General features: G+C 37.2%; 2 protein-coding genes across 5 annotated transcripts in view; both read right to left on the bottom strand.

Moving 5' to 3' along the window:
- Positions 1–3,918: 3,918 nt before the first annotated feature.
- Positions 3,919–15,455, bottom strand: LOC113064198 (dual specificity mitogen-activated protein kinase kinase 7-like). Of its 2 annotated transcripts, XM_026234871.1 has the most exons (12): positions 15,295–15,455; positions 11,920–11,967; positions 9,690–9,834; positions 9,536–9,602; positions 9,341–9,454; positions 8,867–8,986; positions 8,290–8,397; positions 7,997–8,176; positions 7,777–7,857; positions 7,290–7,432; positions 7,156–7,201; positions 3,919–7,038 (listed from the first exon to the last, which is right to left on the bottom strand). In XM_026234871.1, exons 1-12 carry the CDS (start codon positions 15,416–15,418, stop codon positions 6,898–6,900), a joined length of 1,317 nt encoding a protein of 438 aa, XP_026090656.1. In that variant the 5' UTR covers positions 15,419–15,455; the 3' UTR covers positions 3,919–6,897. The 2 variants fall into 2 exon arrangements, with proteins under 2 accessions (XP_026090656.1, XP_026090733.1); XM_026234948.1 differs by lacking the exon at positions 11,920–11,967.
- An 840-nt stretch (positions 15,456–16,295) lies between these two features.
- LOC113064030 (serine/threonine-protein kinase N1-like) overlaps positions 16,296–19,064 on the bottom strand; it is a 38,132-nt gene continuing 35,363 nt past the window's right edge. For all 3 annotated transcript variants that reach the window (XM_026234751.1, XM_026234665.1, XM_026234582.1), the window contains exon 22: positions 16,296–18,557. In XM_026234751.1, the coding sequence (XP_026090536.1) occupies positions 18,354–18,557 (204 nt within the window). In that variant the 3' untranslated portion in view covers positions 16,296–18,353. The remainder of the gene's footprint in view (positions 18,558–19,064) is intronic.

Genomic DNA, 19,064 nt, shown 5'->3' with positions numbered 1-19,064 from the left:
ATTTCTGACTAAATCACTTTTTGAAATAAATCATTATTTTCCGAAATTAATGTTTATTTATTGATATATTTTTTTACGTAAAGCAACTTTATCCGTCGGAAAGACTTATATGTTTCATATGGTTGATGGATGGGTCTGGATGTGAGATCACAGACTTCTGTTGAGAATGGTGAAGCGAACATTGATATTAATGGTTTGGGTTTGTCTATAGATTTGAACGTAAAGTTACAGTCATGGCCAAGTTTTGGCGAGTTAAATTTTGTTTTGCTAAGCTTGCTGCTTCAGTATTTGTAGAATAATTATTAATCTGCATCCCGCCTTAGTTTTCTGATTCTGTAATCTCTGTAATCTCTTAATCTTTGTGTCTTTTACCAGTTCCTTTGTCTTTTTTATTTTATTATTTTTTTTCTTGCTTTTTAACATACGATTACTTGTATATTTCTGTATGAAATTTTCACCGTAATACAGTAATACAGAAGTCCTTCGAGGCCGTGTTAACGCAGACAGTAACCGTTGGACTCTTCAAGACGCAAACGTTGGCGCCTTTTTAAACTTGTTTGCGTGTAGAGCTCACGCGCGGAATGTTTTAAGAGTAGTAAAAGTAGGACTGGTATGTTTCAGATCGGTTTCCCGAAACAAGCATCAACACCTAGACACGGTAAGACTCTTAAAAGTTTTGTCAAATGATTAAATGTATTATTTATCTTTTAAGTGTTGTCGTTATATTACAATAATAGTGTTCTCTGAACTGAATTCCCAAATTATTCCATTATGACATGGTAATAATTTATTTTTATATATATTAACATTGACTATAAATATAAATATATAAAATTTCCTTAACCAGCTAGCATTGTTCATGCTGTATGAAAACTTAATCGCTAACTAGTTGTGACAACCCATTGTGGAAGAAAGCCTCAGTAAGAGTCTTGACTGTAGTAACGTTACATAAAAATAAACCACACAAACACTTTTTTTGTATTTTATTTGTTTTAGGTTTTTGAACGTTTTAAATTTTTCCCAAAAGAAAAAAAATCCTGAGGTATTCACAATATAATGGCATTTCTTTCATTTGAAATGAGGAAACAACAACAAAAAAAGTGGGGAAGGGGGCATCAAAACTATAAAACTGTGATGGCTGTCTCAGTACAACAGGTTGGGGATACTTCTGCTCCATATATTAAGAAGGCACCCCCCATACTTTTTTTATATAATAAAATAAAAGTAAAAAAAAAAAAAAACATAAGACAAGCTACATGATTCCTGCTTGGCTGTTGTAGTTGAGTCTTATTTTTAACATACCATATCAAATATTTTAGTTTAAATCATATTAATCCCATACAGTTAGCAAAATGTTGCATCTTATCTATATTATATAACTTTCATGTATTCATATACCAGAGAACATGTAAGGTTGTCTAAATTTGTTGGCACGAAGCATCTATTTTTTGCCAAATATTTTTCAAGCTGTTGAAATATGCCAACAAATGGTTCTTTTTGACTTGAACAGCATGTCAATGGGCGCATCAAACAGAATTAGCAGGTTTAAACATTTCTTATATCCATCTATCAAAGTCAAATAGAATTTGGTGAACTACATGGTTCCAAACTCCATCATGTCAATTAATAATAATAAAAACCTCCAGTGCAACAGAAGCAAAAAATTGTGAGATTTAAAAAAAAAAAAAAATTTAATTGAAACCGTACAGCAAAACAGAGCTCTAGTAACAGCTCTGGGGGAACACGTTACCAAAAAATAAAAACCAAGAAATTAAAGAGCAATAAATGATTGCTTAGCTTCAACAGAAAAAGACACACCTTTGACGCAACATTTCCAAGAAACATTTGGAGACATAAATCGCAATCTCCCCCACTTTTCTCTTAATTTGGTGTTAACCCTGAAGATAATAGTAATAATAACCAAAATAAGAGCAAACAACATGGTAATTGTATTCAAAATAAATGAAAATAAATGGTTACAAATGACCAAAACGCATTCAAAATAATAGACATTTGGTTTTCTAACAACTGAAGACACAATGTCTTGCTAAAAACCCATTCAGCACTCATTCATAGATCAATGGAACACAAATACAACATGGAAGAAAAATGAACAAAAGGTCAAGAATCAATACAAACAACACAATATCATTAACAGCTTTAAATCAGCCAACAATGATAAAAGTAAAAATTCTATAATGCATATTAAGATCAAAAAGTCAGACATAAAAAGGCAAAAGTGTGTCTTTTCCAAAAAAAAAAAAAAATGTTTTGGAAAAACGTACAGTATTTTTCTATAGCTCATAAATAAAGATACAATATTTATGTATCCGCTCCCCCTTCCAAACCAAAACAAAATGTGAAATCAATGGCAGTTACTTCAGAGATCATAACATGCAATTGATATACTTACAGCACTGGACAAACTATTTCTCCAAACTACCAACCCCTCGAATCTGTCCCCAAACACCTCCCACCCACCCCATCCCAGTACAATCCTTAAATATATAAGCTCATTGAAAAAACAAAACAAAAAAACAAACACTCTTTATTGATCGTAAATTCTCTCTCTGTTCTAGCTGAGGATCTGATATTCACTCGCTCATCATGGAGACTCCAGTAGTTGCATGTGTTTATACAGGAGGTTCCGGGGAAAAACGCAAACGGACTTGATTTGAGTGACTGCATAGTGAGTATTTGGTTTAATTACAGATGGGGCAACATGATAATTTAACAAATTAATAACAATAACAACAATTCTAGAAAGCAATAAAGACTCACACAACATGACGGCAAAGTACACGCCTGAGCACATACTACAAAAATAACAGTGATGCTGCAACAAACACACACATAGTTGACAAACAAACTAACAAAAAAGCAGCATGGACTGGTTTAGTTTGTGTTCGGAGCGTGTACGACTACCATCAGCAGAAATGGGTTCAATATCTCTGTCCTATTCACAGAAATGCCTTTTTCAGAAAATCAAAAAAACACACACACATAAAGAACTGATGCTTTGATATCTGAATCGATTAAAAGAAAATAAAAAAAGAATAATTACAAATAAAAAAAACAAATTAGAATAGTGCCAGAAAACAGTGAATGGAAGTCCACTTTAAACCAAGCATAAACCATATAGATTAGCATCTCAGATCATATTTCCATAGAGACGTGTGTATGTGTGAGCAAAATAAAACCCCAACAGTGATGGGTGACCCGCCACTGTCTCACAGGAAATTACATCCATGAAGCTTTATATCCCTCATTCGAGGTCCTCAGAAATAACAATCCAGCATCATCTAGTATAACAATAATCATCCTAATGATGGTTTGAATCTGTTTTATTGATGACACCTTTGGTGTGTAATGCTGCAGTCCTATCTATAAGGTCTAATGAGAGAATGACGGACAGACAGACAGCCAGGCACCACAGTATCTGTGATGAACATCAACACCAAACCGGAAACCAATGTTATGTTGACAGCAAGAATCCTGTTAGAAATTCTATTTGGCATCTGAAAAAAGTGAAGAAACTATTGGGAGGTAAATAGTTACAGCTCTATGTTGAATATAGTGTTAGGAAAAATTAGGCATTTGACATTTTCTGATCTTCTGATTGATTTGTCGAATCCAATTAATTGAAAAACTAATACAAAATGGCTATCATGATCAGAACCCAAAGGAATTTGCAAACCGCTGAATTTGAGGCTAAAAATGTGTTAAAGCTGCGGTAGGTAACTTTAAACGCTCTAGCGGTTAATAAACAGAACTGCTTGCCTCTTGCGGAAGAACATCGTAGCTGGATCTACTTCTCTCTGTTTATGTCTAAGAAGAATCACAAAGGTACTGGGTTACTCCGCCGCGGTACCCCTGAAGCGATCTAAAATAGTCCGAAAATAAACACTTATTATAGGTGCACCCTAGTGATTCAGGACAAGCTAAAAACACGGTTTGGAAAATTGATTTTTTGTTGTACTCGCTTATTATATACATTTTTCTACATTTTGAACACAAACAAAGTTACGGACCGCAGCTTTGGTTGTTCCTTACCGGGAGCGGTGTATTTCTGCAAATGGCAATAGGACCACTGGGAGGAGCTTGATTTTTTCACAGATTATCTGTCTCATATTCTACTGTCAGGACATAATGACAGGTTTAACAAATATGTAAAAAAATATATTTTTACAAAAGTTACCTACTGCAGCTTTAACTGAATGATCAAATTAACAATAGCTCAACCAAAAGAGACAAAATATTACAACTGATGAGTTTGATTAGAATAAAACTCATGAATTCATCCACCGCAGGACGGACACAGGAGGACGATTACAAAAATATCTGTCAGCGTGAGCTACATGGTGTAACAAAGGAAATCTAGCTCAAATATATATAGATATTACCAGCCGGTGTCTATTATTTTGTACAAATAACTGGAAGTCATTCTTATTAGTTGCCTACAGTGAGCGGTGATGTTTGTGTGAGGTTGGCATAGTGGAGTATTTCAACAATAAAACTAGATATAGATATAGGTCTATATATTCTCAATTTTCTTCACTTCCTTGCTTGATTTCTCTTTGCCTCTTAAAGGATGACATTATGCATTTTACAAGTAATTATTTGGTAAATGTGTAGACATTGCAGTGTTTTATGCATTTGGTTCAGAATAAAAAAAAAAAAGGATTTTCCTTTGGGGAATATAATCATCGACAGCAGCATCTAAAGTAAACAGTAGCAGCAAGTAAGATAATAAATAAATATAATAATAATAGCAGATAATAACAAACAAGGTTTCAAGGACAATGAAAAACAGTAAGATGCATAACACAAACTAATTAACTACCCCCCCCCCCCAAAAAAAAAAAAAAAATTGGTACATTGGTTCAAAACAATTGAAAGCTTTTATGCAACATCCAGCTAGCTCAACACGATGATCTAGAAAACAACCAACACCTTTTAACTGCCAGCCTCTAAAAATGAGCCAATACTTTCTGTAAGACTTCACTGGAGACTTTCTTTAATACTTTCTATATGCCTTCCTCCAATTTTCCACTCCCATCCCATCCCGATATTTCCTCTGCTACATCCATTACTTTCTTCAATCCCTTATATATCACCATACTTCCTGTCTCAACGTACCATTACCATCTTTATCATATTTTCTTTTTCTTCCCACACTCTTACTCACACAGTCTAGCAGTGATTTTGGCTTTTTAAAGCAGTGAATCTCAAACTCTACAGCTTTGGTTGTGAAAGTCGCTGAACATCTTCAGCACAACCCACGAGCAGGTGCCGAAATCCTCTGAGAACAACAGCTTGGCGGAAAAAAAGCAGTGCTGTCAAAAAAAAAACAACCTTTGGTTTGGAGGAACTCAAATGATCATGGGAAAAAGAGAATGGTAAAGAGAATGAAATGATGAACGGTTGTCTGGGTAAATGAGTCGGGTGAATCAGAGCAGAAATGTTCCACTCACTTTTTCATTCTTGTGGAGAAAATGCTCGAACCGAACTGCTCTCACTGCAGAAACTCCAACCCCCCACTCGTCTCTCTACAGCACTCTGAGTGACTATGACAACATCTCTCATCTATGCTTTTGGTGACTTGATTACCGTTTCTTCCTCACATTCTAAGACTGAAGCACACAGCTAAATCTTGTTAAAATACCCTTTTCTAACACTTGTCTTCCTGAGGTGTGCACTGTGTATGACTTTACACATTCTGGGCTAATTTTTTTGTGTTTTATCTAGTGATAGACCGATACATAGTCCAATATTTGGCCTTTTTGAGATTATCGCCATTGGCCAAATGAACAGAAGCAGATGTCATCATCAGCCAATGAAAGTGAAGTGTGTAATTTCTGAATGACTAGCATAACGGAATTACACAAACACCATCAGTATAAGAACATTTTCACCGTCTGTCATTTTTCAGACAAAGCAGATAGTCCCGCCCCAAATTTACACGATTTGTTTAACCAGTGTCACTGAGTCAGTCTTCTCAAACAAACAAAAACTGCTCATTTATAGTTGTCTCATCATATTAAATTGGGATACACACTTCATCCTATCGGTCAATCACTAGTTTTATCTTAATATACAACCTTCTCTCTTAGCCAATATGTCTGTTTTCAATACATGAAATTTCAGACCAAACTAGTTATAACAAGCTAAACACCAAGGATTAGAAACTCTACGATTAAGAATCACTAACTCTTTTAAGTACACATTTACCAAAATATCTGCTGATGCTTGCTAGCAAAAGAACACTTCTATAAAACATATATCACACAGCTATTATCTCACTAATTTCTATTCACTTAGATTTGCCTAATGGCTAAGTGTACTTGAACTGTACAGGAAAGTGAAGAGCTAGAACTGATAAACGGATTACACACACACACAGACGCACAAACACACCATTGCACAGTGTTGTTCGACTACTCTGTTCAGTCCCTGAGTAAGGGGCTACGGAGGTTTTGGATTTTGAAGTGAGCGGACTGTACACTTACTCTTGCGGCTAACCTTTATACGGCTGTCAGTGATCGTGGTTTAGTGAAACAGTGTGTTACTGTAAATGTATGTGTGTGCCACAGTGACCGTGTTAGACTGCAATGGTCCATCCTGTTCGATGGGTGGATGAAAAGGTAAAAAATATTTCAGATTTACATCAAATCTGCCCAGGATTGTCTGTCGATCAGTCAAACTCCCAAATGAACATTCTCTCTTTTTTTCAGCCACATCTCTCTCTCAAACGGTCCATTGCCACTCCATCCTGTCTTTTTCATTTACAGAATTTATATTTCAAGCCTGTCCACCTGTCTCTTTAAATCAACCTCTCAAAAATCGTATCATTCTTTCTCTCCCGACCTCTCTCCGTTTCTCTCCGTCTCCGCCTGGCTACCTGCTGAAGAGAGAGTGGAGCTGGTGATGGTTGAAGCACTGGCTGCTGCGAGGAGACTCTGTGCGCTCCATCACCGTCTGGAACCAGCCCGCCACGTGTACTTCTGACACTTCATAACGACGGATAAAACTGTGTTCCTACAGAAAAAAAGACCACTTGTGTGAACAAATGATTAGAACAGGTTATACAAACTGGCTATATTGAAGCTGAGCACTACAACAAATGATCGTGTTACATGGGAGATTGAGACTTACAAGCAGCTTGTGGTATTTTGGCCTTTTTCTGTGATCCTTTGTGAGGCTGTAGAGACAACAAAACTTACACATAAATAAAATGGACAAACACTGGTGCTAAAATGTCATGTTTAGGTAACTTCATGTGAGTGTACCAGTCTTTGACGAAGGACTGGAAGTCAGGGGAGAAGCCCATGCCGAGAGGAAGGACCGGTGGGTCCTCTTGCAGAACTTTGGTGAGAACCTCAAAGTCTGTCTTGCAGTTCTTGTATGGAAACTGTCCCGTGGCTAGCTCCACCTACAGGTGAGGAGGAGGAATAATTACTTATAGTAGTACATGTGACTGTAGATTTCATTTTGAAATACATCTCATTACTTACATTTACACTACCGTTAAAAAGTTTGGAGGCTGTATGCTTTTTTTTTTATGGTTTTCAAAGAATTCTCACCAAGGCTGCATTTATTTAGTCGAAAATAAACTGAGATAATGTGAAATATTATTACAATTAAGAAATAACTGATGGCAGAGTTGGAATTTTTATTTCCTAGCTGAATAAAAGTGGAAGAACAAATCCAACTACTGGTCAGCAAAGTAATCCAAGTAAACAAGTGTTGGCTCAACAAAATGTGGAAAGAACTCACCAGAGAAATACCAAGACTCCAGACGTCAGCTCTGATGTCATAGTCAGGCTTACTGGGGTCTGGAGGGTCTATTCTCTCAGGCTAGAAAAAGATGATACATATTATGGTAAAGAATGCCAAACACTAAATCCTACATTATGTCTGCAAAATTTTTAATATTTCTTCTTAATTTGACCTCATAACATTGAAATCAACTCAGATTTGAGGACCATGTGCTTACTGCCATGTATGCTGCACAGCCGGCGCTGCGAGTTTTGGCCTTAGAATCTACCAGTCGGCCACTAATGCCAAAATCACACAGTTTGATCTGCCCTTTGTCATCCAACAGGATATTAGATGGCTTCACGTCTCGGTGAATGACACCATGTTTCTCTTTTAGATACAGCAGAGCCTTTACAATCTACATGAGAAGAAAAAGAGCAAGATGAAAAGAGATTCTGAGAGGTTCAACTTGTAACTAGACCAATATCTAATGTGGCATTCTGAATCAGGTGAATTTAAAGGAAGACTTACGGCCACGGTCATCTTTCCCAGAATGGCTTCTGGTATGGGCCCCTGGATCCGCTTCTTCAGCTTCTCTGCACACGTCCCCATTAGTTCCATGGCGATGAACACATCAGTCTACAGAAGAAGACACACCATTGAATAATTCAAGTAATTCAATACACTGACCATAAAACAGTGGTACTCAGTTCAAGAGCTCCAATCTGTACATTTTTTTTTGCCAGAAAAGGCAAATACTTCAAAATAGTATATGCCTACAAAATTAACTAGATAATAAAGACATTTTCAGAAATATTCACAAAATGTAAGTTTGGCAGCTCAATCACCAAGTAATCTGAAATAGTTGCTGATTTAATATCAGTTTTTCCTAAAATATTTAAACTAAATTTGGAACCTTTTTGAAAGGCATCAGACCTTTTTATTTCATCACCATCATTCTTAAGAATAATTAAGCCTAATTAATTTTTAGTATCTAAAAATTATTAATAGGACTGAAATTCTGATCAAATAAATCAGATTATCAATGCAACTTTAATGGCACAGACCCTGGAAGAGGCTGAGCGCAGATCGTAAATGTTGTACTCACATTGGTGACGATTGCTCCATAGCACTGAATGATGTACGGACAGTCATGACTCTTCAACACAACATCTAGATCCATGAGGATTCTCTTATTCTCATCTTTATTACCCGTCCTCCTCATTTGCTGCAGGGAAAAACACACATGAAGGAAACAAGCTCACATAAACACAACTAGAACAACACAAACCAAGAGCAGTGATGTAATTAGTAAACAGTAATTACTTCTGCCTTAACTACTGTTTTAATGACTCGATAATTACAGGGAAAGTTCAAGACAACAAACACATGGATAAAAAAATGCCTTCATCCAAAAAAAAGGTATTATACATTTTCCGGATAATATTTGAATTTCTTTTGACTTTAGTACAATGACAAGTGTAAGGGATTCATCATATTTAGGGGTGATTGATCAAAAGTTTTTAAAACCCCTTAAACCAGGGACAACAGATTGAGCGGAGAAACCAGGAGCTGAACCAACCTTAACTGCGATGACATGGCCAGTCTTCTCAAAGCGAACTTTAAAAACCTGTCCACAGGTTCCACTGCCGATCTCCCCCTCACTGATCAGATCCGCCACCTCTGCAGGGTAACGCTGAAAAAGATACACACACACACAAGAGGTCAGACACTTTTTCCCACATTTAATAACTCCAGAATATGAGCAGTGACTCACCTGTCCGTCAATCTTCAGATATCCTGTTTGTTTCATGATTTCCTGCAACTTCTGGTCAATTTCAGCACTGAAGATAAAAAATAAAAAATAAACAGATCAACACACCAGAATTTTATATTCTAAAAAATGAGAATGGAGTGTGCGTGTGACATACTTCTCCAGGCTCTTCTGTAGGCTGTATGTTGGAGTGGGAAGCGTTAGCATTTGTCGGGGTCTGCTGGGGTACGAGGGGTGTTGAGGAGAGCTTTCTGAAGAGGATGAGCGACTTCCTCCATCGTTGGCCAATGGCAACTGTAGGGCTGTAGAGAAAGACAACGAGGTTGGAAGGAGTCAGAGAAAGGTGATTACTGGGACAAATGTTAATGAATGTTCAAGGACCCCAAATTAAGATCCTCATGTCTGAAGGCCTAGAATATGACAGCTTATCCAGTCAAATAAAAGTCCAAGTCATGCCAAGATCAGACACACTCACACAGAAATGACGAGGGCTGCCAAACAGTGAAAACCAGCCACTGAAGTTAGTGTTAGCATTCCCAGCATGCACCAGGACAAGCAGGAGTCACCAACGGGTGACCTTTGACATTCGCTCACCAAACCGTGCAAAACTAAACATTTTATAGATTTCCTATCTATCGATTGAGCATAGAAACAAAACTGTTTTTTCAGGAAAAATGGATAACCGTCAAACTTCTGATTCCTCCTCAGGAAAACCTGTTCACGGGAGAGAATCTGTTAGCTGGGGTTAGTCAGTGAGGTCAAGCAATCTGGTGCAGAAACACCTGCTGGACAGTGGACACACACATACAGGGGCCGACATGGCCGTAATTCACATCTGTGCAGAAAACAGAGCCAAAGCCGTCTCTTCTGGAAAGAACGGACAGAGAGCTGAGAGACAGGAGAGGCCGGACAAGCACAAACCCAAGTTACAGTTGAACACACATCACCCTGTCGAGTGCCACCATAGATCTGTGTTTGTGTGGATGTGTTCGCTCACAGTCGGGCCGTGCAGTTATAGCCACAACATGCACAATGTCTGATCTTCCAACAAATCCTATACGCACAGGTCACACATTCAAAACACACACGCTTGCTGCTCCTTTTCCATGGTGAGGTGGAAAAGAGAATGAGAGAATGAACTGAAGAAAGGAAATATAGGAGATAGTATTTTAATATAGACAAAGTGAAGTAGTAAGACTGAGTGTGGGTGAATAGGTGAATGGCTGTGTTCTCTAAACAAACATCATGCATTTGAGTAAATTACTAATTAAAGAAATGCTTATGTTAGTGAGATAAATGACAGAAAGCTATATGAGATTAAAGCCAACATGAAATAAAAACGGACCCTATTTCAACTTTTTTAGGATTTAAGGTTGGATCAATACCAAAAAAATGACTAAAATGGCTAACATATTCAAGATTTAAATAGTTATTCAATAATTAACTGACATTCGATTCTTACCCCTTTTTGTTGTTAACATGCTCAATAAGTTTGCATTTCTATTTGAAAGAAATTAACAAAATTATTCAGAAAGGATGCAATCAATTGATCAAAAGTGATGGTAAATACTTTTATAATGTTACAAAAGGTATATTTATATAATTTGTATAATTTTTTTTTCCCCCACAAAAATATTAGGCAACATGTTTTCAACAAAGATAATAAATGTTTCTTGCACAGCAAATAAGAATATTAGAATGAGATGTTGCCTGAAATTTAGCTTTGCAATCATAAACTAAAATATATTAAAACTGTTCCTTTAAAATGGAAAACAATTATTTTAAAACTTTAATAAAATATTACAGCTTTTACTATACTTTTGATCGGATAAATGCAGCTTCGGTGAGCATAAGAAACTTTTCAGAAACATTTCAAAGATTTTACAGACCACGAACCTTCATATAATATTCATCTGGATCACAAATGTCCATTTGCAAAATGAAGATATCACATTTTACATCAATACCACATTGCAAGACCATTTTGAACTATACATAATTGCAAAATCCCCGCATTTATGATCATTTGTCAAAATGTAGCAACTAGGCTCTGCTTCTGAAACAACTTTGCCTTTCACCTGACATACCGCTTTTCACAACCAATCAACTACTGATAGATAAAATCAAGTACTGCCCTGCATTTATTATGTCTAAACACCCTGTTTCATTTCACACGGTGAAGTTAGTAAGTGTCATTTCATGTTGACTTTTTGATAGAGAGTGTGGGAATGAGAGAAAAAGAATGAGAGGTGGTAGGATGACTGAGAAAGAGAAGAGAGCAGAGGGCGATGTAGTGCAAGTAACCTGCAAGGTAAAGGATAGAGAGAGGGGGGGGGGGGTGATGCAGCGTGATGTAGTGGTGGTGGTGATGATGATGATGATGGTACCTGCGCGCTGGGAGGGGGCTGGAGCTGGACTGAGCTGGATCACGATGACTAGATACAGAGGAGAGAAAATACACACACACTCATTACTAAAAGCCCACACACACCTCCTCCTCCAGGTATCACTGCGTCCCTCTCTTCAAACGTTATGATTCACCTTCAACACGATCACACTCCATCTAACAAAAATAATACTGACACCATCTGAAAAAACTACATACACATCCAGCTAATGACAAAACGTGACGGGGGAAAATCTGTTAATTCAGCTGAATGCATTTCAATATTTTAATATTTGTTATACCTGAGAAATACTACATTTGTAGTAGCTAAAACTATTATAAATTAAAAGGAAAGTTCACCCAAAAACAAAAATTCAGTCATCATTTACATGTAAGGGTGTACAATATAAAAAATATTTAATTAATAATATATATTATAATAACACATACATACATGCATACGTTTGTTTTTGTGAAAAGTTGGGACAACCCATATGCGTAATGATTTTTATACTGTACAAACTGTATATTCTATCGCCCTTCACCAACCCTACACCTAACCCTAACAGGAAACGTTGTGCATTTTTACTTTGATTTAGAAGCGTTTTGAAAAACGGGGACATGGGTTATGTCCTCATAAGTCAACCTCTCCTTGTAATACCCGTGTCATACCCATGTCATTATAAAGAGTTGTGTCCTGATATGTCACAAAAACAAAAGCGCACACACACACACACATATATATATATATATATATATACACACACACACAGGTGCTGGTCATATAATTAGAATATCATTAAAAAGTTGATTTCACTAATTCCGTTCAAAAAGTGAAACTTGTATATTATATTCATTCATTACACACAGACTGTTATATTTCAAGTGTTTATTTCTTTTAATTTTGATGATTATAACTGACAACTAAGGTAAAATCTCAAAATCATTATGTCAGAAAATTTGAATATTGTGAAAAGGTTCGATATTGAAGACACCTGGTGCCACACTCTAATCAGCTAATTAACAAAACACCTGCAAAGCCTTTAAATATTCTCTCAGTCTAGTTCTGTAGGCCTCACAATCATGAGGAAGACAGATTTGACAGTTGTCCAAAAGACGATCATTGACACCTTGCACAAGGAGGGCAAAACACAAAAGGTAATTGCAAAAGAGGCTGTTCACAGAGCTCTGTGTCCAAGCACATTAATAGAGAGGCGAAGGGAAGGAAAATATGTGGTAGGAAAAAAGTGTACAATCAATAGAGATAACCGCACCCTGGAGAGGATTGTGAAACAAAACCCATTCAAAAATGTGGGGGAGATTCACAAAGAGTGGACTGCAGCTGGAGTCAGTGCTTCAAGAACCACTACACACAGACGTATGCAAGAGATGGGTTTCAGCGGTCGCATTCCTTGTGTCAAGCCACTCTTGAACAACAGACAGCGTCAGAAGCGTCTCGCTTCAAAAAGGACTGGACTGCTGCTGAGTGGTCCAAAGTTATGTTCTCTGATGAAAGTAAATTTAGCATTTCCTTTGGAAATCAGGGTTCCAGAGTCTGGAGGAAGAGAGGAGAGGCACACAATCCACGTTGCTTGAGGTCCAGTGTTTCAAGGTGTCCAGGTGTCCAAGTTTCCACAGTCAGTGATGGTTTGTGGTGCCATGTCATCTGCTGGTGTTGGTCCACTGTGTTTTCTGAGGTCCAAGGTCAACGCAGCCATATACCAGGAAGTTTTAGAGCACTTCATGCTTCCTGCTGCTGACCAACTTTATGGAGATGCAGATTTCATTTTCCAACAGGACTTGGCACCTGCACACAGTGCCAAAGCTTCCAGTACCTGGTTTAAGGACCATGGTATCCCTGTTCTTAATCAGCCAGCAAACTCGCCTGACCTTAACCCCGTATTGTGAAGAGGAAGATGCGATATGCCAGACCAAAGAATGCAAAAGAGCTGAAGGCCACTATCAGAGCAACCTGGGCTCTCATAACACCTGAGCAGTGCCACAGACTGATCGACTCCATGCCACGCTCCATGCATTACTGCAGTAATTCAGGCAAAATGAGCCCCAACTAAGTATTGAGTGCTGTACATGCTCATACTTTTCAGTTGGCCAAGATTTCTGAAAATCCTTTCTTTGTATTGGTCTTAAGTTATATTCTAATTTTCTGAGATACTGAATTTGGGATTTTCCTTAGTTGTCAGTTATAATCATCAAAATTAAAAGAAATAAACATTTGAAATATATCAGTATGTGTGTAATGAATGAATATAATATACAAGTTTCACTTTTTGAATGGAATAAGTGAAATAAACCAACTTTTTGATGATATTCTAATTATATGACCAGCACCTGTAAGTATTATATCTGGTTGCATAAGTTTGACTTTATTGCTTCGACCTGTTAGCTGGGGGAAAATTCAGTCGATGTGCATCCCACAAATCTCCATCAACTGCAAGATGCTATCCTATCAATATAGGTCAACATTTCTAAAGAATGCTTTCAGCACCTTGTTGAATCAATGCCACGTAGAATTAAGGTAACAAAATCTAGATGCTCTAAATGATTTCTGTATAATTGAAAAACACAAACTGACCCTCTGAAAGAGTTTTTTTGATCAGGGTATAAAAAAGAAGCACCACAAAACAGAGACGGACATGAACCCTGAGCGTCCAGGAGCGTGATGTACTGGGACATCAGCACATCAAATCACAGAACAGACCTTACACTTCACTCATGCAGGAACAACCCTAATCTTAATATAAATAAAATACATGTTAAAATACTCGGAATGATCGGAAATGTCACTCCTGACATGATCCCTTCATAATGGTCACTAAAATGTGGCCATGATATCAAGACAGTCCTCTTTAGGGACAAAAACCTTAAGACATCAAATTATAAAGGAGAAGAAAAAAAAATCATACATTTCCTCTAAATACAGACAACTGACAGTCTCAGAAAAAACCAAACCAGCAATTCAAAACTATACAAGTCTGTCATGATGACTTTACGACAGTAAACACCAACAGCCTCTCTAAATACAAACATTCATTTAGAGATGGAAAAACGGACAGACTGATATGAGAGAGTATCATGGCCTGCTAAACACAGCTAGCCGCCAGGCTAACGCTAGTGAGCTGACGGCCAGAGATGTTTAATATTTATCTATTTACTAACTTTAAATATGTAGTAAATAATCTAGAGTACAAACCCTGATTAATAAAATCCCCCAGACATTTGACAGAGACCCGTGAGAGTCAGTGTGAGTGAAGTGTCAGGATTTGATCGGTTTGTTTGTTTATATCATGTATAGTGCAGTGTGTTTCATCCCTCCGTCATTACGTTCAATCACTCGTTCACTCTCTCGCGCACTCACTTGGCCTCGGACGCGTCCGCTGCGGGCTCATGTCGATGTTCAGGTCGATTCGTTTGCGGGCTTCTTTATTTTCCTGCTTGAGTTTCTCCTCGATTCGGGAGAGTCTCTGCTCCAGCGACGACATCTTGAAAACTTCAGCAGCACCATCGAGCGACGCAACTTATTGCCCTCTAGCGGCGACTGAGGGAAACACAGCGCCTTCAGTCGCCCTCTAGCGGAGACTGAGGGAAACACAGCGCCTTCAGTCGCCCTCTAGCGGAGACTCGGGAAACACAGCGCCTTCAGTCGCCCTCTAGCGGAGACTGAGGGAAACACAGCGCCTTCAGTCGCCCTCTAGTGGAGACTGACGGAAACACAGCGCCTTCAGTCGCCCTCTAGCGGAGACTGACGGAAACACAGCTCCACGGCTCCTTCTTGCGCCCTCTAGCGGAGACTGCGGGAAAACACGGCGACACAGCGCCTTCAACCGCCCTCTAGCGGAAACTGAGGGAAACACAGCACCTACACAGATTTTTTTCATCCATTTACGAACATTTTGAAGTATCAGTTTTGTGTAAAAAGACTTTCAATGTAGTTGAAAGTCTTATATATCCCATATATATATGAATTCTCTCTCTATATATTAATTCTCTAGCGGAGATTGAGGGAAACCGAAACACGGCGCCTTCAGACGCCATCTAGCGACGCAAAATACAAATCTGAAGTACGCTGCAGAAGTCAATAAGTTTCTGCAATCGTATGATTTGTCTACGAATCCAGTAAAATCTTCTTACTTCTCATGAATGTGTTTTTAAATGTATGCTTTATTTTGATGTATTCTATAATACTGTTGTTATTATATTTATTATTGTTCCTGCCTTTTTTTTTTTTTTTTTTACTGATGTTCTTTTAGCTGCAGCCGGTGCTTCTCATATTCTTAGGCAATGTTGTTGGTAAAACAGCGCCACTTGCCCCTAGCGGCCATTGCGGGTAATAACAACAACGACTAGCGGAGCAAGATCGTTTTTCAGAGAAAAAGTGTTTAATTCAAGATAGTCTGTACAAATGCATAGACAACACAAACACGTGTTCATCTCAACAACAGCTTTATAAATACAACTCATGTGATAGATTTGATGGATTATATAATTGTACAGGACATGCATTAGTCTGCAGAGGAAAAGTTGTTGAATGATACATACAAATTTAGTATGTTTTTTTTTTCAGTTTTGCTACATTTTGTTCACAGTGTGCATGGGTTAAATTTTTGGGGGCTTCATCCAATTTTGTGTGTGCAATCAAATGGCTTAAAAAACGATTTATTAATCTGCTCCTTGCAAGTAACAGATATGTCATGTTCGCACAAACTGTCTAATAATAATAATAATAATAATAAAGACTACACAAAATGATCTTTCAAAGGCATCAAAACAGCTCTGAGGTAATAAAGTGTGTGAAACCAGAACTAACACATAACAGTCACTATTCACCATTCATTTGTATCATGATGACTAAAATAAACAACAGATACCATTTATTATTTAACAGATATCTATTCAAAACCATGTATAAAATTGGAGAAAGTATCTGCTATTTGAGGCCATGGTGTCTTTGTACAAGAAGTATTTGTTTTGTTCAGATTTATCAGATCATCCAACTAATGTGAAAAAAAAGTTTGCAGATGTACTTTCAGTGACAAACAAAATAAATGATTGGACCTTATGAAAATAATCCACACATTCTTTCTCCTATACTCCAGTACAATATTCCCATACAAAAGGTCAAATATTTGAGTTCTCAAAGTCTACTATTGTAAGGTAAATCACATGAATTCAGTTTTCAGACAAGACATATCTCCCACATGAGCCTGAGCATACAAAAACAAACATGCGATTCAGAAAAAAAACAGTCTCAAAATGTTTTTTAAACTAAATGCAGCAACCACAAAGTGATGAAGTAATGCTGACAGACTGAATTTACATGTTTCCTAGTTGTCATATTTAAAACGTGAAACACATTTCCACTTATTTTAATAACCAGCCAATCAAGATTTAAGATTCTAGACATTGGTTTCCCTCACTGAAGTGAAAACGTAAACAGGAGGAACAGTAAATAGGGCAGACAGAACAATATTTTAAGGCATTTTGTTTATGTAACAGGTTTGTTTGTTTTTGTACATTTTCATAAAGGTAACAAAAGTGCACTTAATGAATGGAGCACAAGTTTTCTGCTACTATATTTCAATATGCTTGACTTTCACATGTAACTTGTAAGAGATGAAGTGTTTGATGTATGAGAAATACCCAGAATGAACAAGTCTAAAGAGGTTTTAACTCCCTAACCACTGACCTTGCTCATGGTTGTGTCATTCACAAAAGTTGACCGAGATGTTTCTGTGTGACCTTTATTGATTTGCTTCAAGTTTTAAAACATACCTTCAGGTTGTATCTATTAAGACAAGAAGCATTCTTCAAAAGTAGATAGGACACTTGAAGACAAACCAACAATTTCAACAAGTTCAATGGTGCACTCTGTCAATTTTTTGTTTAATTTAAAAACATTTATTTTAAGAAATAAATATTATTTCTCAAAAGAGTTGAAATCTATGACCATGAGATGAAGATACTTGTCATATCAGTAACTTAATAAAAGCGGTTTTATTTTACATGATGGGAGAGGCCATGTTGAGATCACATGACCAGCTGAACGTTACTCAGTTCAATAACACATCTGTTATTAAACACTTTCACGTTAGCTGAATAACTGAATCATGGCTGACTGAAGAACGCTTTTCAATAATAGCATCGGTAACTATACACTTTAGTGTGATGCTTCATCCAAACCACTAGGTGTCAGTCTAGAGGTCGAGGTGCAATATAAAAAAACAAAAAACAAATGCAGTCTCATTTAATCCGATTAGAACTGTTCTCAGGCTTTCTTCTTCTTCCATCACAGTGTTCACAGGTCCAGCACATTCACCATTCATGCAAATCACTCAAAGTGGCCGCCCTTGTCCTCGTCGTCACTGAGTCACAGAGCAGAAATGTCTCTCTACTGCACTAACACAGTGAAGACGCTCATCAGCAGAGGTCAGACACATAGTCAAAGTCATGGAAACTGTCCTGGTCCTTGCGCGAGAGCACCCGGGGCTCGCGAGGCGGCGTGAGGGCCGGCGCTTCTGTTGTGAACTCCTCGTCGAAGTTGCTGATGTCTTCTTTTCCTCTGATAGTCGGAAGGAAGGGAGGAGGGAGTTTACGGAGGAGAAGAGCCTCCCAGTCCATATTCTGAAAAGTGAAGAAAAGAAGTATGTGTATGAACATATCATTTATTTTGATGCCATCATTTCATAAGCAAACCAAAAATGCAATTGCAACACTAAAAAACACACCCTTTAAAAAAATAACTTAAAATGATGGATAAACCGATATTGAAATTATAGATATTAAAAGGATAATTCTATTCTTGAATTATCTAAATATTATCTAAATATTAAATATCAATTACAGAAATAATAAATATATATATATAATTTAATGACAGTTCTCTGCTGTCATTCATAACAATAATTACTCATAGCAGCTAATTCTAATTATAAAAATGAAGACAGAAATATATTACTGTTGTAAATTACCGTTCTACTGAAAAATTATAAAAACGATTTATAATTATAACAATTAAATGTGATGCATTCTTCACACTGAAACAGCCAGCGCATCAGTTATATGATTCAATTGCAGCTTTTATTTTGATAATTACACTATATCACAAATATTGTGCAGTCACATTTATTT

The sequence above is a fragment of the Carassius auratus genome, chromosome 1, assembly GCF_003368295.1.
Source record: "Carassius auratus strain Wakin chromosome 1, ASM336829v1, whole genome shotgun sequence".
NCBI classification, from domain to species: Eukaryota; Metazoa; Chordata; class Actinopteri; order Cypriniformes; family Cyprinidae; genus Carassius; species Carassius auratus.
The sequence above is the reverse complement of the archived record's forward strand: the minus strand, read 5'-3'. Positions and strand labels throughout refer to the sequence as shown.